This window comes from Alosa alosa, chromosome 12 (genome assembly GCF_017589495.1).
Source record: "Alosa alosa isolate M-15738 ecotype Scorff River chromosome 12, AALO_Geno_1.1, whole genome shotgun sequence".
In the NCBI taxonomy this organism is placed as follows: domain Eukaryota; kingdom Metazoa; phylum Chordata; class Actinopteri; order Clupeiformes; family Clupeidae; genus Alosa; species Alosa alosa.
Genome location: NC_063200.1, coordinates 15397108 through 15423164, shown reverse-complemented (window position 1 = coordinate 15423164; position 26057 = coordinate 15397108). Strand labels below are relative to the sequence as shown.

At 48.2% G+C, this 26057-nt stretch overlaps 1 protein-coding gene across 1 annotated transcript in view; it reads right to left on the bottom strand.

The window, feature by feature from the left end:
• The window catches only part of mfhas1 (multifunctional ROCO family signaling regulator 1), a 36334-nt gene extending 11888 nt beyond the window's left edge, over positions 1-24446 (bottom strand). The window contains exon 1 of the mRNA XM_048258234.1: positions 21091-24446. Within this exon, the coding sequence (XP_048114191.1) occupies positions 21091-24019 (2929 nt within the window). The 5' untranslated portion in view covers positions 24020-24446. The remainder of the gene's footprint in view (positions 1-21090) is intronic.
• Positions 24447-26057: the final 1611 nt, after the last annotated feature.

The window sequence follows — 26057 nt, the reverse complement described above, 5'->3', positions numbered from 1 at the left end:
CTGTTCTCTTGTATTGTGGAGTCCTCTGGTTAACCTGTTAGGATGTGTGAGAGTACACACGATGTGTGTGCATTTGTGTGTGTGTGTGTGTGTGTGTGTGTATATGTGTGTATATGTGTTTGTGGCTGACCTTTTTTTTATTGTGGAGTCCTCTGGTTAACCTGATGTGGTTAGAGCTAAGGCTCTGTCCCACCACACACACAAACACACCACACCACACACACTCTTCTGAAAACTAGCTACTCATGTAGCATATAAGAGGAGGCCTGGTGAACTCACAGACGCTTTCCCAGGCATGAACACTTTTCCAACTGCAAAGACCTATTTCTTTAACGAGAGAGAGGAGTTTTACCGGAGCAACACAGATGTATAAACTTCAGATTTTATTTTACAGAAGCGCGGAGGAACAACTGTTTTTCTTGACCTATTTCTTTAACTCATCTTCAGTGTTAGGAGTCCTGCCCTCCTGATGCAGACCCTGGACAGAGTTAGGTCCAGGAGTTTGGTCCCCCAAAAGAGTAGAGGACAATCCCTCAAGCTACACAACCGCAGCTCAGTGAAAATGTAAAGGTGGCTCATCTGCTTGATATAAGGGCATTGTGCATTTTTTCTCATGTACATTATTCAGCCAAAATTAGCAAATGTGTACATTTCCATGGAATTGCCCATAATGCACTGCTTTTAACATGTCTCTTGTCCCTTCCCACAACAATAATCCAGTCGAACGGTGACAATTCAGTTCCCCACTGTTATGACATACTGTGCTAGAAGTGTAGGCCTTCTACGAGTAAGTATGGTTCCAAGTACACTATTTTGGTGGGGGATGACAGGAGCAGGCCGGGGAGAGACGCGAGTATGCACAGCTGTGGTCAGACTGGCTCCCAGGCCAGCCGCTTAGCCACTGAAGATTAACACCCATGAGAATCTCACACACACACACACACACACACAAACAGGAGGCCCATTACACATACATACAGATGAGGCCCACACACACACACACACACACACACACACACACACACACACACACACACACACACACACACACACACACACACACACACCACACACACACACACACACACACACACACAAGCGAGTAGGTATATAGAAACCACGTCATGCCACGTTATAGCCTTCAACACACACAAGAAATACATATGGTTATAAATACCATTTCACATTTGTGCTTGGAGGGAAATGCTACATTCTGACACACACGCATTTGTGATGTGAAGGGCTTTCCTAATCCTTGATGTTTGCTCTGTTTGATGTTTGCTCTGTTTCAACCCTCTCTGGTGAAATTTCACCAACTTAAGATTCTGATACCATCCTAGCAACATTCTGGACACTGTCCCCTAGCAAAATCCTGGATACCATCATCCTAAAATCTTGGATGTTGCTAGGATGGTATCAGAATCATAAGTTGGTAAAATTGCACCATGTGAAGGGTTTTCCCAGATTGCATCACATTTGGAGATTTATTTAAAAACACACAAATGTAAAACGGATTCAATAAATCACACACACACACACACACACACACACACAGAGCGTGAATGCGCTCGCACACACACACACACACACACACACACACACAAGACTTAAGTATCTATCTGGCCGGCTGAGAAGTTTCAATCAGAGCGTTGTCCTGATGAGACTGCCACACAGCTGTCGGAGCAGACCGCAGCGCTGAAAAGGCCAACTGAGTCAGGGTCAAGGGTCAACCGCACTCCTCTCAGTCACACAGCCTTTAGCTGCCACGGCGGGCGCAGCTACACAGCTAACAACAGAAATACGCCGCCATGGCATTAGCAGACTGACATATTTACGTCTAATCTGCCACGTCTGACGTTCTGTGAGCTTCAGCGCATGGATGGGTTTGCTACAGCGGCAACTCCAGAGTCCTCTCAACACAGTACTGCCAGGGGATGCCCTAGACGAGCACAGCATTCCCAAGGGAAAATCTTAAGACATCACACATTAAATACACTACAAGATACACAGAAAGATAAAATAACAAATCCACAACGCTCATATGGACAGTAAATGTACTAAGGAATGTATAAGCATGAGTCGTTGTAGTGACAGGGCAGGGACTAACCCTGTGATTCAGTATGCAGTGGTAAGGTGCTCTATGAGTGTGTGTCGTGGTGGTAGTGCAAATAAGTCGCCCTGGGGCAATAGAATGCTGCCCTTGTCTGGGGCAGAGAGCAGGCGCTCAACAACCCAGCCCATTTATCCTGCTCCGTTACAAAAACACAGTGGGAGGACATGCTCCTGTACGTACAGATATACTCCCCGTTATGGTATTATACAGGTCTGCTTGCCATTTATTGTTTAATGGTGGCATTACAGAGTACAGATATGTGCTCCATTTTTATGAAAACAGTGGAATCTGCAGTCTGAAAAATATCATCCATCAAACAGTGGAATACACCAGAGTGTGGTTTCCATGGCAACTACTACTGAGCTCAGAATGGTGTTTCAGAACACAGAAATGAGAATATTCCACACAGAACATGCCATTCTGTACACTCCAGCCTGGTCCCAGTGATGGAGTCTATTTCAGAGGGTCCTAATGTACACTGGGTGGGGACCAAACCTTATAGCTATTGTGACGGAACACAGACAGTAGGTCAAAAGACGGTTTCTTCCTCTGAGTCGACCCAGTGGCAGTAGGGCACTGCTTGGGGCAGGCACATCACAGGACGCAATGGCCCCCAAATCTAACGTTAACTCGGGTTGCCAACTTTAAAGTCAATCGTTGTCCTGTGATGTAAATTTGTGTTGTAATTATGTGTTATTTTTTTTTCTACAGAATGAGGTCTGCAAAAGCCCCGTCTAGCTTATTATTGGTCCCTCCGAAATATATTCAACCGGTCCCATTTCAGCATCTCAGAGCAGCTGGTATCTGGGATGGGATCGAAAAAAACAAACGCCTTCCTGAGAGCGAGATTGGTTCTGGGAGAAAGGCAAACACACATGTCTCCATGGTGACAAGGGAAGCAGGCCTGTGAGGAAACCAAGCTTCTGAGCAAATATTGCATTCTACAACTTGGGTCATCGTGTGTGTGTGTGTGTGTGTGTGTGTGTGTGTGTGAGAGAGAGAGAGAGAGAGAGAGAGAGAGAGAGAGAGAGAGAGAGAGAGAGAGAGAGAGAGGCCAGAGACAGGCTCTTCTTCTTGTCACACACACAGTCAGATAGCCAGTTGCTGACTTTGGGCCACATGTGGCCCTGATGAGGCCCGGTTAGCTTGTAGCTGAACCAAAGAACTGAGGCAGAACTGGGCCAGATTCCTACCCATGTCCGCTACAGCTAGGAAAGGTCTTGCGTAGAGCACACTACACATCTGGAATGAGGGAAGTGCAAATGCTGTTTGAACTTTTGGCTCCTCACAGTCAAGGCACCAGTCCAAAGAGAAATCAGCCACCCCCCCCGACACACTGTGACACACACACAAAAACACACAGAGCCTCTCCCCCAACACACACACACAGTCCAGGATTACTCTCCACCCCCGCCAAACACACACACACACACACACACACACACACACACACACACGCACACGCACACGCACACACACCAAACCTCCATAGGAGTCACAGATGAGCCTGTCCTCCCCCAGTCTCCTCCTGGTCATTCTTCAGAATATTTCCATGGAAACTCCAGAAGTGCTGTGTGTGGGGGAAACGTCTGGAGCAGATCTGGCAATATCAAAGACACCCGACCCCCCACCCCCCCCTCTGTGGTCCTCGCACGGTGAAATGGGGCCAGGAGCACCTGCGACTTCAAGCCTGTCTGCGGCTGGGGTATGTGCCTCAGCTGGGGCGAGAGGGGGTCGGGGGTATTCACTAGGCCCCATCTGTGCTGCTGTGGCACAGACTGTTTCACTGAGGAGCTGCTTCAAGCTCGAGTGTGTGCTGGTGTCGCGCTCGGTTTAACGAGTGCAAACATTTACACAATGTGCTTTTCACCCACAACGCAATGCAATGCCGGGCGGCAGTCCAAAGAGGAATGGCCTAAAAATACTGCCCTTCTAATCCTCGAGTATCCCTCAACACACACACACACACACACACACACATCACACACAGAAGACTACTGAGTGACCTCCAAAAGCGCGTGCACACACACACTCATGCACACACACACACAAGACTACTGACTGACCTCTACAGTACTTTGATGGCCAACAGCTGCCATGTTGTGTACAGAGGAACTTACAAAGGACAACAGGAATGTTTACATGTAGTCATTTAGAAGATACACTGATGCAATGGATTAGGAACAAATCCACTTTTATGAACTAAATGAAATAGAAAAGAGATTGGGCCAAGTATGTGTGCTTCGTGGGTATCAAAGCCATGACATTGGGGTTCTTGAACACAAGAAAACACACACACACACACACACACACACACACACATGCATGCAGAATACACACACACACACACAGGCACTGGGGTGTTAGTGGCTGTGGTCAGATTAGAGAAGCCATTTGTTAGTGAGCCCATGGAATACCAAAGCTCCCGTGCCCAGATGCTGGCATATGGGCAGCGATGAGATCATTGCCTGTGTACCACCCTTCCTATGGCTGGCAACGGCCGTCAAATCACATCAGCACACACACACACACACACGCTTGCTCATCCCCACCCCCGCCCCTCAGGCGCAATGATGGACAACTCACACACACAAACACACACACACACACACACACACACACACACACACACACACACTAAGCGTCCCCCTCCCCTAGTCATTATTAATTAAAAATGATAAAACTGTGCATCCTCTCTTCAACGATGATACTAATTAGTGATAGCTAAAGGCTACGTTATAATAATCCCTTTAATCAGCATAAAGTGCCTGAACGCTTGTTTTAAGCGTTAAGCTCTGACACTGATGTTTTTATGGGGAATCTGCAATGAGGCAGGGAGAGGCTGGAGCATGCATTACCTCATCACCACGCACATGACTACATGAGGTAGAGCTTACTGTAACAGGTCTGAGACCAGACCACGTAAGGTCTCACACACACACATACACACACGCGCACACACAAGCAAACGCGCACACATACAGACATAACATCATCTGTGCGCTCAGACCTCGTGGACTAGATATTCCTGAGGCATCACTGATAAGAGAGTTTTGATTGGATGCCAGCGAGGCTGCTTGGACGTGCTACAGTATGTCAGTGAACATTAGCGTGGAACGGATTATGAAATGTGGCGTTGTGTGGGCCTGGGGTGATGGCGTGCATGGAGAGGAGGGGGAAAGAGAGAGAGAGAGAGAGAAAAGATGGCGAGAAAGAGGAGAGAGAAAGAGGAGGAAGGAGAGAGGAGGGTGGAGAGAGAGAAAGAAAAGGAGGATAGAGGGAGAGAGAGAGGGAGAGAGAAAGAAAGACAGAGGAGAGTGAGGGGAGAGAGAATGAGGACTAAAGTGAAAGTAATTTCATCTGGGCACTCTAAGGCAGAACGACATATTCAGAAGTAAAAGGCACACCCCAAACATCCTCTCCGATCTCTGATCAGCTTTCACACACACACACACACGCACAGACAGCCAGAGGAAGGAAAAGGAACAGACTGGCACGTTATTCAGAGGAAGAAAAGCCTCATTCAGACTAAACACATCTCTCACACAAAGAGAAAAGCTGCACAACCTCCTTTCTACCGTCAAGAACTTAAAGAGTGAAAAACAAAACATAATTTCACTGAACTAAAGAGGGTTCCATTAGTAATAAAATCTCACCCAGACATAACAGGAAATCTTCACATGAAATATATAATAATTATACCCAATGTATGAAATGTAACCTATTATAAAAGCAGATTTTTAAAGAACAATAATACTGAAGCACTCCTGAGGTGCTCCTCATTCAGCTCAGTTTGAGCTTTCTGACAGAGAAGACAGATGCTGACTGGACGACCCTGAGGTCAGCTCCCCTGCTCTCGCAGCCTGGAATAGCCACCCCTGGAGTGGGAGCTGGTGTTGTCGGAGCTGGCGTCCATCTTGTGTTTCGGACCAGAATAGTCCTCCCTGGAGACAGTGGTGTCCACACGAGGCCTAGCCTAGCATTAAGGCAGCCCAGCCCTACCCTACAGTGCACCCTGTGCTGTTGTGGGCTGAGCTGCTGTGTGCTGTCATTATGTAACAGTTCTGCAGGACCGGAGGGCAACTGGACTCTGTCAGAGCGCACAGTCAATACAAACACAGAGACATGGGTAGTCGCCAGGAACCACTCACCACACACACACACACACTTACATGCACACACACACACAAGAAAAAAAACACACACATACAGAAATACACTGACATACACACACACACAGCGGTATAATGTAAACTGCTGCAGACTGGGATGGAATGACTTCCATTAAGCTATTTGGTGTCGAGTTGTAATGAGTGAGAGCTCTGGGAGTGAGGTGAGGGAGAGGGTCAGTAAGCCGGCGGCACCACGTAGAGTAATGTGACTGGGCGCTGGTGACTGGGCCAGAGGGCCACAATAAAACAAGCACAAGCAAGACCAGAGCTATAAACCCACTTAAACCCACTAAAGACCCACAGCCAAGCCAGCTCAGACCCACAGCCAAGCCAGTTCCGACCCACAGCCAAGCCGACTCACAGCCTGAGCCAAGCCGACTCACAGCCTGAGTATAGCCGACTGTTACGAGACCATACAATTGATGAGATGGTTCAACATAACATAACAAAGGCCAGAGAGAAGTGACGGTTTAAGGATATTTAATTGAACAAATAGCCAGAAATAATAGTTGTTAACAGTGCGTTGTTTGACAAAGATGAATAAAACGCAACGAAAAACAACAGAACAAGGTGGTGCGTTAACGCTAAAGAGTAACAAAACAGAAAACAAACCCTGTGACTGACTGACTCAAAAGAAAACCAAGCTGACTCCCGACTGTAAACAAAAGACAATAAGGATTGGTGAGTCTTCTCGAGTCTGCTTCACTCCCTGGGCCTGTTTCTAATAACGTGCAATAACCCGCCACCAAACACCACCCGCTCAGATAACTATAAATAAACTACAAGTGCTTTACAAATAGCCTGTATACGTGAGTGCTAACTTAACGAACGTAGGTTTCAAACAAAGGGAAAATGGCGAGGCCAGAGGATGACGCAGTGCGACGCTGCCAGCAGTTTCCGCTCTGAGAGAGGCGAGAGCGAGGAGCGAAAAGAGACCTCCTTCTAGGACGCGGCCGTCTTATATAGGCCCTGCCCCGCCCCGCAATCGGCCCACACTCGGGATGACCTAGAGAGGGAGACAGAGACAAGACAAGACAACCCACGCGCCACAGCGCAAATAGGCAACGCAATAATAATGCTATAGGAGCATCTGCGTAACACCGACTCACAGCACGCACGCACACACACACACACACTCCTTCACAGGCCACTGAGCACTTCTGCTGAAAGCCACACTCTCATCACCCTCTGACTCAATCTCTTATCCTCCCAGTCTGAATAAAACTCAGAGAACACACTCGTGTGTGAAGACGAGCATCGCCCCACAAGGCCCTCCCACACACCCTACCTCCCAGCCTGAATAAAGCTCATAACACACACTTATGTGAAGGTCAGTGTCCTTCACAAGACCCTCCCAACGCTGAACACTCACACTCTCCCTCTCTCCTCTCTCTCTCATACACATACACAGTACATACACATAAACACATTCTTGGAAGCACTCATAAAAATGAACTAGGTAACATAATATAAGATAAAATACAAATCTTTGTAAACAAACACTCATGTTTTACATAAATCACTCTGGCATCCACAACCCCTGATTCCAGATAAATACATATTCCTAAAGTGATGTGGATATGGAACAAAAGGGTGGACATGCCCTACGCCAGGCGCTGTCCCATCTCACAGACACATCCCAGGCCTTAATAGCCTCATGTGACTGTGCCAGGGGAACATATTGCTCGTTTGGCACGCCAGAACCACATCAGTCAGGCTTCATTTGAAAACCTCTTTGGCTGCCAGGACTAGACTGATCTCCGCGTGAACACTGCAACATACAGCATATCAATTTACACATTCTAACCTCTTAGGATTTGGACAAGGATCGGGGACCCCCCCTGGACCAACTCGCTGACAGCGGTCAGCCTCTCTGATAACTGGGATAAGTTATCTACATTTATTTCTGACCTTTATTTCTGCTCATGCTGCTAGCCTGATTTCTCCTGCCAAGGGTTAAAGAGTTCAGACTGTGACATGCTGCAGGAGGTTCTAGAACCTTCTGCCAGTGTCTAGGATCATGTACAACAATCAGACACAGCAGGGGATAAAGTGAAAAAATAAGTGTGAAATTATTCCGGAATGGTACAGGACAATCTGGAATGGAGTGGAACAATTCTGGAACTGTCTGGTGTAGTGTGGCAAGAGAGAGGGTTGAAGCCACTGAACTTTATAGATCAGGTCTTTGGTGGGATTCTGGAAGAGGCTTGGAACTGAGTGGGATGTTCCTCGCCTGTCCCTGTGGCCTGTCTAGTTACTGGGAGAGAAACGCTCCTTAGCAGAGGTCATGCTGTCTTACACCATTATTCAGACACACACACACATACACACACACAAATAGTCTTGGCAGAAACACAGCAACGGCGCCATAACACTGTTGATAAATCGACTGGAGTGTTTTGTCAGCAGTTTAGAAAGAAGCCGCAACAGCACATTTTGCAAAGCTGTCTGCGTAAGAATATACTGCCTGTGTGACTGACTGACACACACACACTGTGACTGAATGTTTGGAGAAAAGGCAATTGCCCCTTATTTGCCCAAAACTATTGCCTCAAGTGGCTGTGTCAACAGCAGTGTGATGACACATTTCTGGCAGCCTGGGCATAAAGTTGACTAAAGTGTGAGTTTGCATTCGCAGCAGTCTCCTCTAACTGTAGCTGCAACTGAGAGAGGAATTTCACAGAATAGTTGAGTGCAAGTGAACTGCTGGGTCAACATCTGAACAATAAGCCCAGAAATGGACAAACATCCGGAGAGCTGAGAGTCCAGGACAGGGCCAGGGATCCAGCCAGGGAGCGAGGCAGAGAGAGGAGAGAGGGAGGGAGGGAGGGAGAGAGAGAGGGAGGGTGGGAGAGAGAGGAGAGAGGAAGGGAGGGAGAGAGCACACGTGCATGAATTGGAACCGTGCTGTCTGTGTGCAGACATGAGTTGGTGAGAGAGAGAAACAGTGAAAGAGGGAGAGAGAAGAGAGAAAGAGAGCGAGGAAGGGAGGGAGAGAGGGAGAGAGAGAGACAGAAAGATAGAGAGGGACGGGGGAGAGAGAGAGAGAGAGAAGGCTCTCCATCTAAATAGGAGTTGGTGTGGTGGATTAACGGATGACTGCCTGAGGACATTAGCCTGGTAAACCAAACTCATTCATGAAGTGAACAGTCTGGTCACTCACAATTGGGAAACTTTTCCAACACTCACATCGCAATGGGCGTAGACTTTGAGCTAACTTTGAAATCATTGGTCCAGCCTAACCAATCACATTGAGCAGGGATTCATAACGTTACTTCCTACTTCGCCTTAACTTTACAGACTGACAATAAATAGCACTGGCAATCAGGAAACAATATATGTGGACCTACTTTTGCTGTAAATAAATGTACACATTCTTCCAATTGGATTTTTGATGTTTGCAGGCATTGCTACTACTGTTTACCACAGCTACTTCCGATTTCACAACTATAATGTCATCCTCTCTTGTCGCTGATTGGGCAGGTAATCTGCCGACCGATGGAAACATTAGTAAACTATGGTGGGCATGGCCAGGCTGTGAGGACATGGGCATGCGATGGAATCGTCTAATGTGGAGAGAGCAGCACCACACAGTCGTTTGTATGTGTGTGTGTGTGTGTGTGTGTGTGTGTGTGTGTGTGTGTTTTCTGTTTCTATCTGCTTACAGACACTCCAAATTGCATCACTACCACATGTCTGTGCCTGATATTTTATCTGACCCTGTAGAAACTGCAAGTCAGCGATGTGAAGTGTGTAAAAGTAATGAGCGATGTCAGTGAAGTGTGTAAAAAGACTGTTCTAACTCCATCTAAATTACAGAGTTTAGCCACACACATGCTCTTTAGATTCCTGGGTTGTGATGCAATTGAACTTTTAGAGGGTTTAAGTGAGAACTGCTCGTCTCTAATGTGTTTTGAGGCGGGAAAGGGAAGTATGATTTAATATAATATCGTTTATGAAGCATGAATGTGAAGCACGAAGGACACCGAACTCTGGACTCTGAACTGCGCAGATTGGGAGTTCTGAGAATGAAACTACAAACACACACACACACACACACACACACTCTCTCTCATACACACAAACACACATGCACATGTTTCAGAGTTGAGTACTAGAGCTCTTTCTATGTAAATAAATATAGATATCTGTGTCTGTGTCTGTGTGTGTGTGCAGTAAATAAAGAGGTATTTCCAGCGGTGGATCTTCACAGGGCTGCAGGGGTACGACATGAGAAATTCCTTTTGTCTCCAACATCACAACACACACACACACACACAGAATAGAGCCTAAGGAGCAGCGGACTCTGGGACAGTTCTGGTTCGGATCCGTCGACCCGCCACCTTCCGTTCCTGAGTCGGCTCCCCTTCTGCCAGCGTCCACCTCGTGATGACAAATGAAAGCAGAGGGGAGACATGCTTGCTCACACTCAGTTTGTGTAAATACGCGTGAATCAGCTCAACAGAGGCCCGGCCGTAAATCTTTATCCAGCCACCCAGGCCTGATGCGCCTCAGGTTAATAGCCAAGCACACACACACACACACACACACACACACACACAGCTCCACTGAATGCCCCATTATGAGAGGCAACTCTCGTGATGTAGTAAACACTCTGCTTTTTTCACCAGTGAAAAGAGGCAAGGCGCTCCTTTTGCTTGCGCTGTTTTTTCCGTTACACACACACACACACTCCGAGCTGAGATCACACTCGCTCGCGTCTGCTGCCGACCCCGCTGGCTGACCGGAGACACCTGGACATTACCCATGATGCACCTGGGGCTGCGGTTCCTGTCAAAGCCCCTTGAGCAGGCTCATGCTCTGCTGTGCTGTTCTGTCCTGCGCTATCCTGGGTCACATGTGCGGGATGAATCACCCAGATTACGGAGGAGACCTGTGGGTCTAGCGGTGACATAACGGGATTGCCCCGAGATTAGGCTGCCGGCACACACACACACAAACACACAGTGCGGCACAACACACTCTTTATGTACTCAGATGAGATGGATGAGAAGCGCTCTGTGCTGTGCAGTCATTTTTTTCTTGAGACAAAACAACAGACCATAATCTGAAACAATCCACACACACACACACACACACACACACACACACACACACACACACAAAGAAACAAGCATTGAGTCTTTCACCCCTTTCTCTAGCTTCATGTAGTGTGAAGCATCAAGGGTACGTGTGTGGTAGCTAACGGGCATGAGGTGGTCAAGGGAACGTGTGTGGTAGCTAACAGGCGTGAGGTGGTCAAGGAACGCGGTGGCGAGGGTCAAGGGAACGCAGGTGGTAGCAACGCTAACGGGCGAGGTGGTCAAGGGTGGTAGCTAACGGGCATGTGGTGGTCAGCTAACGGGCAGGAGGTGGTCAAGGGAACGGGCATGAGGTGGTCAAGGGAACGTGTGTGGTAGCTAACGGGCGTTAGGCGGTCATGGGAATGTGTGTGGTAGCTAACGGGCGAGAGGTGGTCGAGGAAACGTGTGGTAGCTAACGGGCGTGAGGTGGGTGAGGTGATCAGGGGAACGTGTGTGGTAGCTAACGGGCATGAGGTGGGTGAGGTGGTCAGGGGAACGTGTGTGGTAGCTAACGGGCATGAGGTGGGTCAGGTGGTCAGGGGAACGTGTGTGGTAGCTAACGGGCATAAGGTGGGTGAGGTGGTCAGGTCAGGATGGTGCCCAGAAACAGACTTCTGCAAAGCGCAGCACTAACTAATAATTAATTTCCTTTTTGAAATATTAATGATCAACACTCAAGTCCATGTATACAAAGCCAGCACTTCATATCACGTTGTATGACTGCCAAATAGTGGATTTAAAAGTGCTGCCAGGTCCACGTGTCATTTGATACAAACATCTCGTGTTTGATACAAACAGCACTGTTACTGTGGGGTAAAGAGTCTTTGACACTTCTAAAAACGCTTTCGCTAAGGAGAGACCTTCAGCTGAACTGCGCCCCCCCCCCCCCCGGTCATCGAGCAACTCCGGCTGAATTAGAGCCCCATCACTTTCACTTCCACATGCCTTGACACCAGGCCAGGCCAGCGAGACATGGGAGCCCGTCCACTACAACAGAAACCACCCACAGGTTTCCTGTTTCTCCCAATGATACGATAGTCATCTCGCACTCACCCATGACCTAAATTCTGAATCTGAACACAGCACCAAGCTAGTCAGACGTTCCACATGGACGCGGTCCCAGCTGGCTGTTTGAAGTGACCGAGGGATAGCCGAGGCCTACTGTATGGCGGCACTGTCCAAACGCTGATTGAATCAGAGCACCGTCTCTGATCTGACGGATTGGCCGTTTATTGTGGGAGATACCCGCTGATAACTTGTGTTTATGTTTGAGCTTCAAAATGAGCTGTGTGGTGCCAGTTTTATTGTGTTTGCTTAAACACATGGACACATGCACACACACACACACACGCACACACACTAAACACACACACACAGCAACCACTGCTTTCATTCAACAGGGCTCTCTCACATTCCGGACTTTGGCCTGTGGTCGCCGTGCCAACACCTGATAACGAAGGAGGAAGTGGGCAGGAAAAAGCGGTGCTGGTGTGCGTGTGCTGGTGTGCACATGGAGGCACGTCTGCCTGAGTGGACTTGAACCTGACGCTGATGGCCTGCTGCAGTGATTTCTGGTCAGCGGGCTGATAGCCGGCTCTCTTGTACTTCCATGAATTCCCAGCATGAGGATGTTTTCACAGTTCACGGCTCACTGAGAGGATCCCTATAGTTTCTATAAAGCCCCAGCCTGTGACCTGCCATAGGAGTCGAGAGGCCCCCTCTTCACTGTGAAGTCAACCGCAACAAGCCCAACAACCTCTTTTCACTTCTCATGTAATCCCCACACCACAAACCATTGGTCTGGTCTGAACCAGCAAGTCTTAACAGTTAGATGTGTCTCATTCTGTGTTCACTTCCTCTGACACGGCTAAATATTGTACTTGAGCTTCAGGGTTTAATCTTTGGTGTCTTGCAAGCCCTCACATGTTTGCTGTTGATCCAAAGGAATGTTGAAACACACTGTTAAGACAGCGGGAGATTTACAGTGTCACCTAAAACTCAGTGAGTGATCAAGAAAGCATTCTGGAATCCTGGACAAGACCCAGAGATCTAAAATGAATTCTGGAACACTTGGGTAAAAAAACACAGTCGCAGTCCACTGAATTTGAGCTTTGCTATTTTACTGATGGTGCTGACCGATAAAGATGACATCATGAATTATGTTTGTTTTCTTTTTTCTCTTCCTTTTCCAAACTTTTTGCTTATTTGTGTTTCCCCTCACTGCTGTGAGCAAAAACAGCAGCACTAGCGTTGACCATGTTGTCATGTATAGGTTCAAAAACTTGGTTTGACCCTGCCTTACGTGTGTGCATGTCAGTGATGTGTATGTTAAACGATTTACGTTAATTAGGTCATGGCTTGATCTAATAAATACTCTATGCATGTCGATGTTAATGCATTTTAGTATTTGAGTTGGTTAGATAGTCAGACTTGAGTAAATAGGGATAAAACACATTTTCATCACAAATATTTATCACCAATGTTTCATCACAAGATACACCAAGCGTGACTCTATGTTGCCCTCTGATTGCGATTGCGCCTCGTGGATCGGTTAGATTATAGCCTGTAATCAGTTAACCAACTCCACCTTGACTTAATTGAAAAGTCACCTGCCAGTTCCTCACTGCTGTTCTAATCTGTGCAGATTACGCTAACTGGATTATGGTGGGCTGGGATGTGCAGAAGACACCGTCCGTCAAGCAGGCGCGACGACAGAAACAGCAACGACCAACAAAGAGGGAAAGTGCTTAAGAGGTCAAGCCCAGCAGTCAGCACACCACCAAAGATCAGTCCTGAGACTGACCACACAGCACACAGTTTATGGTCCAAGAGTTAAGATTAAGGCTGAATCAAACGCACCGGAGAGCTATGATCCAGCTGAATCAAACACACCTGAGAGTTTAGGCCCAGCTGGATGAAACACACCTGAGAGCTAAGATCACAACTTTACAGCAGTGTCAAGTAGAATGTGATATTAAAACATAATCAGTTCAATAACAATTAATCTGGATTGTTTATGTGCAAAATTGCCATGCAGAGACATTCTTGTACAAGTCTTCTGTTTAGATGGTTTTTATAGTACCGCTGCCATCTGTTGCCATTTCTAAAAGGACATACCAACAGGAGATGTTTATGAGACACTTTTCATCAAGACGGAAAAAACGAAGTGAGTAACTGCCTTGTTGTGACAGCTCCGAAACTATAATGATCCGGGATCAGTCCAGGCACTTAGAAGGGTGTGTCTCAGACAATAACCTGCCCTTTGTGTGTCAACCTGGGCCAACAAAGAGTCAAAACTAGGACCAGCCCTAACGTTAGCACGCATCAACACATCCACAACACTCCTGGTGAGAAAGAGGAAATGCTTCATTATCATGAATACTTGTCTTTCTTCATCTTTCAGATAGTCCATTCTATACCTCAAAGGAGTTGTGGAGCATACCGAACCAAAGCACCTGAACACACACACACACACACACACACCCCCAAAGCACCTGAAACAATAACCACTAGTATCAGGGAAATGTCTGGGGGGAAAAGTTTCAGGAAAGGTCGGTGAGGTCAGAGGAAGTGACACTGCACATGCTCAGAAAAGGTGCTAAATGTGGAACAATGACCCTGCCCAATGTGATGATAGAAAGGCCTTGAGAGCGACACACACACACACACACACACACACACACACACACACACACAGGCAGCCCTGCCCGGTCGTCCCTGCAGCCCTGAGTGGACTATTCTTGGCCAAGCCAAGGAGGTTCTGCAGGCTAAAAAGGCTCTGAGGGCTCCAACTTGACATCTGTTTATGATGGTCCACTGGTCCACAACAGATAAACACACAGGAAGCAAGGACAGAGAATGGGAGAGTGGATCACACCGCACCCCACCCAACTCCACATCGCTACCGCAGGTACCTGTGATGGATCATCTCAATCTGAAAGCCGCTCTTTGTGACACTTGCACCTCTATGACTTACCAATAGTTCTGAACAAATATAGTCAGTCCCACAAGAAGATAATCTCAATCTGGCATTTAACATTTAGTCTATGCTCCAAAGCGACTAGGCTAAAAGATACTAGCCTAGACATGAGTGCCACAACAAGGCATCGGTGGCATCACAGGATGCATGGATCAATGGATGTCGGAGATGTTTTGGTATCACAAGACATGCATTCACTTGTAATGATCCCTAGAGGCGTTGGAGGAATCACACTGTGCCTCATTATGAGGCTCAGAGTAAAGTCTGTGCTCCGCTGCCCGTACGCATGCCCAGCCTGGTCACCCTGGCATCAGAGAGAGCACAGCGAGAGGAAGGTGAGGAGAAAGTTGCCCTGGCATGCAGTGGTGGACATGCCTTTTGCCTTTGGGGGGGAGCTGAGCTGGCTCTGATTTCTCTCACACACCTACCACCCCAATCCCCACCCTCGGCCGAGACCACAGGAGAGGTTCAAGTGTCCCTCTCTGGCTGCGTGTCCAAGCCGGCTCCCCGCCAGGCCTCTCACCCCTACACTGGACCCGGTTACTGTACCGTGTTAGCGAGCCGGGCACACGGCATCGGAGCAGGGGAACGCTAGCTGTAAACAGATTTACAGGAACTGCAAACATCCTCAGCCATCACTGACGTGCGTTCCACCACAGTGCAAGGGGACTTTAGAGGCATTGGGGAATTTGGAGCGGGGAAAACAGCCCAGAGCAGGTCAGGACAGGAATGCAAAAGGTAGAAGCAGCATCTCCATTTCATACATACTTCAAAAGAGCAGGAGGTGAGAATCCACGGGAGGCTAAAACGTCTGGAGCTCTGATAACCCACTTACACAAATAGACTCAGTGACCAGTGATCCATTTGAAACAAGAAGCAGGACAAAAAAACTGGTAACTCATACCGACAAGGGTGAAAATGAGAACATGACAGACTGCTCGCTGCTTGACAGAAACTGTGCTGGAAACTCCCTGTATAAGGAGCTGGACATTAGAAGAGCCAGTATGGGAGCCATGAGTGGACTAGATGCTATTTATCTATTTGTGCAGTTGGACTTTTCTAAGGTGGAGAGACCTGAGAGGAGGAGAAGATCAATGTGTTGATGAAGATTCCATGACTGCCAGCTACACTGGACTGCATTATTCAACAGCCATTTAAAGACCTGAGAGAGGTGCATACAATAATTAACACCTCATTATTTTCACACACACACACACACACACACCTTTCTCTCTCTCTCTCTCACGCACACACACTTTCTATTTCACATACCTCTAACCACACAACTACACAACACAACTCTATGTCCACACACACACACACACACACACAGCCCTGTTAAAGTTAAGGTTACTTAAAGGCCACTGAGCAGTAATTAAAAATGGAGAGGTCTGCTCCGGTGTGGTGTGGAGGCGAGCCAGTGGGAACAACATGAAAGGGAATCCAAAGCAGCTGAAGCCAAGAGACCGAGTCTGCGTTTAGAACAGTGACACAGACCGTACTCTGCCCCTAGAGCAGTAACACAGTACAGGTCTGCACCTAGAGCAGTGACACAGTACGGGTCTGCACCTAGAGCAGTGACACAGTATGGGTCTGCACCTAGAGCAGTGACACAGTATGGGTCTGCACCTAGAGCAGTAACGCAGTAACACAGTCCGTACTCTGCCCCTACAGCAGTTACGTAGTCTAAATCCACACTGGGTCAGAATCGCTTCTGATCCACAAGATCAGGATTAGGCCCATGCTAGTCTAAGGCTAGACCCATACTAGACCCAAACCAAACCCGTGCTAGACTGAATCAGCATGCTAGTCTAAGGCTAGACCCATACTAGACCCAAATCAAACCCATGCTAGACTGGGGTCAGATGTATTAGCCAGCGCGCTGCTATTTGTGCCGGGCAGTAACAGGGACCCAGCGTTCTCTGAGCTCCGTCTGCCATGTTTAGTCTGTGCGAGAGTGGAGCCCCAAGACTGAATCAACAAGTGAGTTTGGCCAAAAATATCATTCCCAAATTTGGCCTGATGAAAAACTGCACTGCACAACTTGGGCCCAGGGCTGGATGTAATCAGATCTTCACTTACCCACTGTTTCACGTCACTGGGGCAACAACGGGGAAAAGCTATGTCATGCTAACCACCATGTTGCTAGGTTACCTTTATGCATTAAGTGTGGTCTTTAACTAGGCATTACTAAAACTTCAAAATTACTCATTTACTCATTACAACATTTTACAACCAAATTAGTGCAGTGTTGACATATGTCAGCATTATCAACGAGCAGCATTTTGGCCTTCTGCGACTTGTTGTTGTTGTTGTTGTTGTTGTTGTGACAAACAGAGGAGCAGGACAGTGTCATGGCAACATGCAGGTGTAACTGATTGGCCTCTTCTCTCAGCAGGCAGGCAGGGCGACTCGTGTTGTTCCCTCTGCTGCCAGACCTCCGAAGGCCAGGCTCAACTTCAGCAGATGTCAGTGTGTATGCGCACGGCACGCACACACACACGCACACGCACACACACACACACACACGGGCCTCATGGTGTCTGCTTCTCTTTAACCTGGGTCTGACACACACACACACAGAGTTCTGCGCTGACCGGGGGAAGGGCTGCTGTGATGCGATGCCATGGGAACGGGACGGGACGGGGAGTCTCAAGTGCTTCAGGAAGCAAAAAACACATCCTGTTCCGAGCCTCGCACGCAACACACACCGCGGCTCAAAGCGCGGCCCGCAGCCAAACTGCAGAAGATGGTCAACTTGGCAGAGCCACTCCAGCACACCTGGGTAACATTAACAGATTGGCTGAACAGACGCTGCTCAGCCCGGCTCCCAAAACAGCAAATACCTTGTGCGAGTCTCAGCACACCTCCTGAAAAGAAAAGGCTAACCAGTAAAATACGACAATCTTTGCAACCAAAAGTAGCATGGGCAATCTGGGTGAAGAAACAGCATGCAGATGAACTGCATTTTATATTTTTTTATATTCATTTTAACTGAGGTTTGTTTGCACAGAAATAGAGTCTGGATTCTATCCTGATTTCATCTGTAGGCTACGTAGCAGTGCTGGTTCCACGTCTTTGGAACGGAAGAGAGGCTCTGTGTCTCCAGTGAACCCTAATCACGGTAACAACACAGATCTGGTGTGTCCATAGAAACATATACAACATCATAAATATAGCGTCATGGAAACAGAGCCACCAGCTATGGCCCTAACCCTTTCCCCTAAACATCATAAAAAACAGAGCTGAGGGTCATTCTCCATGGTCCGCTAATCACACACACACAGTGAAAGTTTTCTTTCTACTCTTGCCAGGAGCACTGGCATCTGATGCCGCATCTCTTTCTGCCTCGTTAGGCTGTATGAAAGACACACTTTTACAGATTTCCCCCACTGCTATCGGCCAAAACAACACCCGACAGGACGGACATGTGCCCTTTCTGTACCTCTTACATAAGCCCCCTTCTGCTGGTGAAAATTAAGAACCCAATCAGTTGCTGTCGTGAAGAGGTTGGATTGTTTTTTCTAATCAGTTCTCTTTTTTAGACGAGCCACACTCTGCCAAACCACTTCAGGGCTCAGTGATTGACAGCTAATGGGAGTGGCCTATACAGGAAGTGTTTGATTTCTCCAGAGGCCAGCTGTCTCTATACGAGCAGACAGAGTCTCCTCTTGGGCTACTGCACACAGCAGCACTGCTCTCTATTAGGAGGCCATCGGGAGATCACAACACAACACAGCAGCACATCTACAGCAAGCTAACACATGAAATGACACCGCACCCCTCCTCACCCCTCCTCACCCCTCCTGCCTTTCACAATACTCGTTGTCTTCCAAAACAGCACTATGCTAACTATATTAACATGAATTGGTGGATTCTATTGAACAAAATCAGGATTCTGAATGCCACCCTGGCATGGACTAGAGAGAGAGAGAGAGAGAGAAAGAAAGAAAGAAAGAAAGAAAGAAAGAAAGAAAGAAAGAAAGAAAGAGAGAGCGAGAAAGAGAGAGAGAGAGAGAGAGAGTTGGAGAGCTAGAGAGAGAAAGAGTGCTTGCTGTGATGTACCATCAGCAGAGCAGCAGAGCTCACAGGCAGGGTATGGTAAATGATTTAAACCAGCGCCGACCACAGACATGAACTAACCCACGGCGGCAGCCAAAGCAAACCCCGACAGACGCATCCGAAGCCAGCACAGGGAGACGGGGTGAGGTCAACGGGGAGGAGGAAGAGGAGGCGGAGAGGGAGGGAGAAGGTAGGAGGAAAGAGGGAGAGAAAGGGTGGAGAGAGAGAGGGAGAGAGAGAGAGAGAGAGAGAGAGAGAGAGGGAAGGAGGAAAGAGGGAGAGAAAGGGTGGAGAGAGAGAGAGGGAGAGAGAGAAAGAGAGTGAGACAGAGAGAGAGAGAGAGAGAGGGGGAAGGAGGAAAGAGGGAGTGGAGAGGGGCAGAGAGGGTGAGAGAGAAGAGAGGAAATAATTTTGGGTGTAGCAGCAGGAGGGAGTTGGAGCTCTGTACCCATCATGCCTTATGACAGATGCACAACTGCTGCTGCCGCTGCTGCTGCTGCTGCGTGGCTCCTGGAAACAGGCAGCCCCTCCCTGCCTCTCCACTGATTAAATTACGCAGTCAGAAAGCACTGACAAAATGGATGAAAGACCAGCGCAACCGACGGCTCTGTTTTCAGCACGTTCACACAACAGCGTCTCAATGCCACGGGCGGGAATGTGGTCTCGTCTGAAGCAGAGGATCGCACGCATGGTCATCAGCCTCACGTCATTCCCTGCATTTGGCAGCCCCACTGAGCGGGCTCACAAAGGAACGGTCAATACCATTTCTGGACAGAGGGGATGGTCCAGTCCAGTCCGGTCCGAATAAACGCTCAGACAGATGTTTCATTCACAACACTACAGAATTTTACAAACACAGACACACACATACACCTACACATACACACACACACACAGAGACACAGACACACACAACGGATGGACAAAAAGGCATGGTTTGTTGTCATGACAACCTCCTCCAGCTTCTACAACCATGTCAGTGCAGTTGACACACCCTGATCCTCAGTCAGTAAGACAAGCTGGTCCCAACCAATTTCTGTTTCTAGGTGGGGCTTTTTACCCCCCCTCTTCTCTTTCTCTCTCTCTCTCTCTCTCTCTCTCACACACACACACACACACACACGTCCCCAGTCTACCACCTCAGTTCCATTGTGTGCCCCGTCTCCCCTATTTAAACCGTTGCCACACTTTGTGTCAATATTTAATGTCAACTTAGGCACACACCAGCAAGCCAGCAAGCCTTTCAGTTGAGAAAGAGGCAAACATGCCTTGTCATTGCCCCCACACAAGACTATACAAAACAAAACAATCTATAGTACACAGAACTGAAAGGACTTTAATGCATAAACCTATACTATAATATGCTCCTGTTTTGATATACCAAAACACTTCAAATTTATGTGCAATAAGCCATTATTTACAAAACACCGACCTCAATAAACAAGTCCTGTTGAGACATTATCCATCACTAGGTCGCTATGTACTTATATGATTTGACATCACCACTACAAAGACTCAATTTGGCCTATACTAAATGAAGCATGTAAAGGCCTAAAATCAAAACAATTCACATAGCCTAGATCAGAACGATAGAGTATATAGGTCACTTCTGTCTGTCTGTCTAGTGCAGGTGCCATCTGACCTGCCAAAGCTGGAGAAGGACGACGGAGAGGGAATTACCTGGGAAGGAATGTGGGTTTGGCGAGCCTCGTTTCAGGCACTTGGAACACAGGACATGCACCGAGTAGTGGAGGCCTGGCCACTCCAGCAGAAGGACATTCAACTCTTCCACCAGGGGGGTGACGGCCTGCCAAGCTGTCCAGATATTTGGCAAAGACGCGTAGCTGGCTATGGACAACACCTCAGCCTGCAGCCGCGTGCGGGAGGGCCGGTAGCTGACCACCACGGGCACCTTGCCGCGGTAGGCGAAGATCTGGTGGCGGCTGTCGGAGCGCTGCACCACGTGCGCGTTGATCTGGGCGCTGTAGCGTGCGAACAGACCCGGCGGGAACAGGAAGGGGAAACTGTACTCGATCTGCAGCTGCTCCACGGAGAAGAGCTGGCTGGACACGGGCGTCACCCCACCTGCCGCCCCCGACGTCCCGCTCACCCACCAGTCCTGGCCGTGCGGCTCCTCGTTGCTCACGTGACTGGGGAACTTGTACCAGACGGTGGCGCCGTTGAGCGGCTTGGTGCGTGGCTTGTTGATGCAGTAGCAGACGCCCATCTTCTCCAGCAGCTCCATGATGAGCGACAGGTCCTGCTGCGTCTGGACGAGAGGCTGCAACAGCAGCCGGATGACGTTGGACGGCAGCAGGCCGTTTTGCAGGAAGCCCTCGGCCAGGTGCTTCATCTGCGCGGCGCGCACGCGGTCCTCCCCGTCAGTCTCGGCCAGCAGGCGGTCCAGCATGACGTCGGCGTCGCGCTGGAAGAAGACGTTGAGGATGGCGATGAAGCGCGGCAGGTTGTGGAAGACGTACTCCTTGAGCGTGAGGCTGTCCTCGAAGTAGAGCAGCTTCCCGGACTCGTGCAGGTAGGAGAGCGCGCTCTGCAGACGGTCCTCGGTCAGCCCCGCCTGGAGGCCCAGGCGCGCCGAGTCCCACCAGGAGAGCCAGAGGTCCTGCGGCTTGACGTGGAGCTCCTCCAGCATCTGCCAGGACTTGGGCAGCACGCGGTGGAGGTTGGGGAAGATATCCCGGTGGTCGGCGACCGACATCAGCTTCTCCTTGAGCCGATCGACGTTGCGCTGCTCCTCACCCGCGCAGCTCACGCGCAGCACCGGCGACAGGATCTGCAGCCGGTGGTTGAGCAGGTACTGCAGCTGGGCCTTTTTGCGCCGCAGGTTCTTGTCGGACACGCCGTAGAAGAGCACGTGCGGGCTGGACGTCCGCACGTCGAAGCCCAGCGCCAGTGCCTCGTCCACCTGCTCGGCCATGCTCCGCAGGCAGTCGGTAGCGTGCCGCTCCTGCAGCGAGATCTGCCGGTGGATGTCCAGGCACTTCTCCTCCAGCTCCACCTCCTCGCACAGGTCCATGTGCGTGCCCACCATCAGCACCACCGCGTGGGGCACCTTGGCACTCAGCAGGTGGAGGAAGAAGCCCACGTGGTCTTTGAAGCTCCGGGGGGAATACGTTTTCAGATTCACCACCAGGATATAGAGGGCCCCCGGGGAGAGGAAGAAGGGCTTGATCAGGTCATAGTTCTGCATCCCTGACAGATCGTAAACTATAAACGTGAGACTTCTGGCGATGTCCGCCACCCAGTTCGTCACGTCGATGCCATTGTTTCCCGCCTGGGTCTTTGCGTCCTGTGCTTTGTTGACAACACACTGCCTGAGGCAGGTTTTCCCCGCATTCTTCTGCCCCATTAACACCAGCTTTAATCTGGGCTTCACTGCAGGCTGAGAGTTGGCCAGCTCTTTCTGATAGGCTGCTATGTAAGGGATACCTTTCATGCAGACCTCATAGGGAGGCTGAATGAGAGGATTATCCTTCACCTTCCAAATGTTCACTTTGGCGAGCTTTCCAAAGTTGTCCGGAAGAATGGCAATTTGGTTACCCTGTAAAACGAGCTCCTCGAGTCTCTCCAGATCCACAATTGAGTCTGGAAGATAGGTGATTTTGTTATTGTCCAGCCACAAGTTGGCCAACTTGATCAGCTGGCCAAGCTCCTCTGGGAGAAATGTCAGTCTGTTTCTGCTCAAATACAACTCCTCCAGAGCGCGGATTCGGAGGATGACTTGGGGGAAATCCTCAAACAGGTTCGAGGAGAGATTAAGCATTTTCAGCTTTTGCAGCTTCCCAAAAGACTGGGGCAGAGTTGCCAGCACGTTGCCATCCAGCATGAGGCTCTCCAGGTTTTGGAGGTCACAGAAAGTCTCTGGCAAAGATGATATTAGAGTGTTGCTAAGCCACATGATTTTGATAGACTCCAGCATCATAATGTTATTGGGGAGACACTCAAATTTATTCCCAGAGCAGTCTAGTTCCTCCAGGTCACTTAAAGCCAGGATTTCCAGAGGAAAATGGTGTAGCTTGTTGTGATCCGCATCCAGTGTGCGGAGCTTCCTGAGCTGGGAGAAGGACCTGGGAAAATCATGGAGCTCATTGAAACTGATATCCAGCTCCTCCAAGCACTGTAGAGCTCCAATTCCCGAGGGCAGGTACTGAATTTTGTTGTGGCTAATGCAGAGCTTTTTCAAGCCCTTCAGCAGCACAATATCTTCCGAAAAATGACTCAGGCAATTATGGCTAATATCCAGCTCTACCAACTGACTGAGCAAAAACACTGCTTGGGGAACAGTGGCAAACTTGTTTCTGCGAAGGATAAGGATACGCAGTTTCGTCAACGTTGATCCCAACCCCTCAGGGAGTTCCTGAAGGCAGTTGTTACCCACGTTCAGAACCTCGATGTCCTTGATGTTTTCGGGAAGAGTAATTTTTTGGCTATTTTTAGTGCTGAGGGTAAGCTGGCGCAGGTCACTCCTCAGCTTTCTGGAGCGCAAAGCTGCATCTCTCCATAACCTGGCTGTCTTTAGATTGTTCTCCTTTTCAGCCATGGTACTGCAGCTAGACCCCTCCTCCTTGTTTTCATTGAGGGTAATCATCATTTATCCTGGCAACATGGTGATAGCTCCGCATGCTTCATCGATTCCCATGCACTGTGCGGAAGTCCTCACGGGTTCGACATTCCGTGGAAACGTAACAACAACACAATCAAATACATCCTGAGCGCAAAATCCATCGAGCTTTTCAATCGCTTGCAGGCGCCCTAGACGATACAGCGGTGTTTCGTGCATCTTCAAGCGCTGCGCCATCGAATAGTACCGGACACATGAAACCATCAAAGGTGAAACGGGTCCAGTTTGGAAGGCAGGCAGTTCGCCTGGCACCGCCAGTGCGTGCTCCAGTACCACCGCATTCAAGCCCGTGCCGACATTTAGTAGGCAAATAGATTCGATTCAAATCACTAACCGCACGGCGCCTCGTCTCTGTCCGCTTGTACCTCCTCCTCCTCCTGCGTGTATGTGTGTGTGTGTGTTCTCACCGACTGCAGTTACTCAGAGGAAAACACCAGCACCGCCTATTATACTGCGTCAGAATGCAGAGCCCACCTTCCCGGAGAAGGAAACGCTCATAGTCAAGAAGCGGGCAGAATAAAATGTAAGGTGAACATAGCCTACTGAATAAAAATGGCAAGGCATCACATTTCATATTTATATAGGCCTAAATCGTTTACTTTTTTTTTATCGTTGGCTTTAAATATTTTCACAGATAATTGGTAAATTAATAGCCTAACTTTTAACAATCTCATTGTTCTTCAGCATGTTAATAATTTCGCAAGATGTTTTCATGGTTGTAGAGTTCAAAAGTAAAGTAGGTTAGCCTATAAACTATAACGACACTAATTTGGTCGATTTGTAAACTAGATCACATTCTGAAATAGAAATCATTAATTTACAACGACGTAATATGCACTGCAAAGGGAGCTGGCATTTAACTGGATAAAAAATAAGACAATTAGGCCCTAACGATTTTCAAAAGTCTACAAATAGCAGCAAAGATTTAATCTGCAACAGAAAATTACTGTTATACTTGGGTCTGCCTCCCCCTGTCGGGGAGAATACAATAAGTAGTTCCTGAGATGCATAGAACGAGTTTAACTCGCACTTGTACAAAAAGTTATGTTGGCTTGTTTTTCCAACACAGGCTACAGATCAGAGATCCTAAGAGGTTGTCTGAACCATACCACCAGAGTAGTTTAGTGTCAAACCTAAATGATGTCAAAGTAGTAGGCTAGTAATAGATGTAATATAACGGGTGTTTTTTTTAAAGATTTGATCATATGAAGATGCCCAGGGGCCAATGGTCCCCTCTGATTTGTCTTAAACATTATGTTACATACAAATGCACTATTCTATAACCATTTTATTTTCACTGTCACAATGATATATTTTTTTTAAATGCCAATGTAACCAAATCTAAACCACTGAAGCATGAACAAATCTGCTGCTCTGCCTTTCTTTCATATCTGGAGTCAAATAACATAGGACAACCTGTATGGAATACCTTAAACTTGATACAAAAATCTTAACCTCGTGTTCATTTTAAACATAATGACTTAATTCAGAAAGTAGGCTAATATTTTGTGCACATCTGCAAGTACATAACACCAGCAGTTATAGGCAAACCTTATTCAAAAGATTAGTACAACACGTGCCATAAATCCAAGAGCATATTTTTCAGATTGTCCAAGAAACAGGTAACTTACTGAAACTAATGAGAAGGGTGATACTAAAATACATTGTAAAACCAAAGTTGCGGGCCGTATTAAATCTGAACGCGGGCCAGACATGCCTGTAATAGAATAACCCTATGGCTTCATTGTTCATTCTAAAACAGCCGAATGAACATCCTCCAAAACTGGTGATTCCATAATTTTTGCCAGGTGTTGTAGAAACAAACCTATATAGGGCTCATCTATTATGAGATTTACCACTTACTCTGAATAACACCTGTCACCTAACCATGAACTCAGAATGCCCTCCAGGAGAGCTTCACAGATCAGTTGAGCATCCTCATATTGTCTACAAAAAGGATACCACACTACTAAGAGAGTGTTTGAGCATTGTTAGAATAACCCATGTT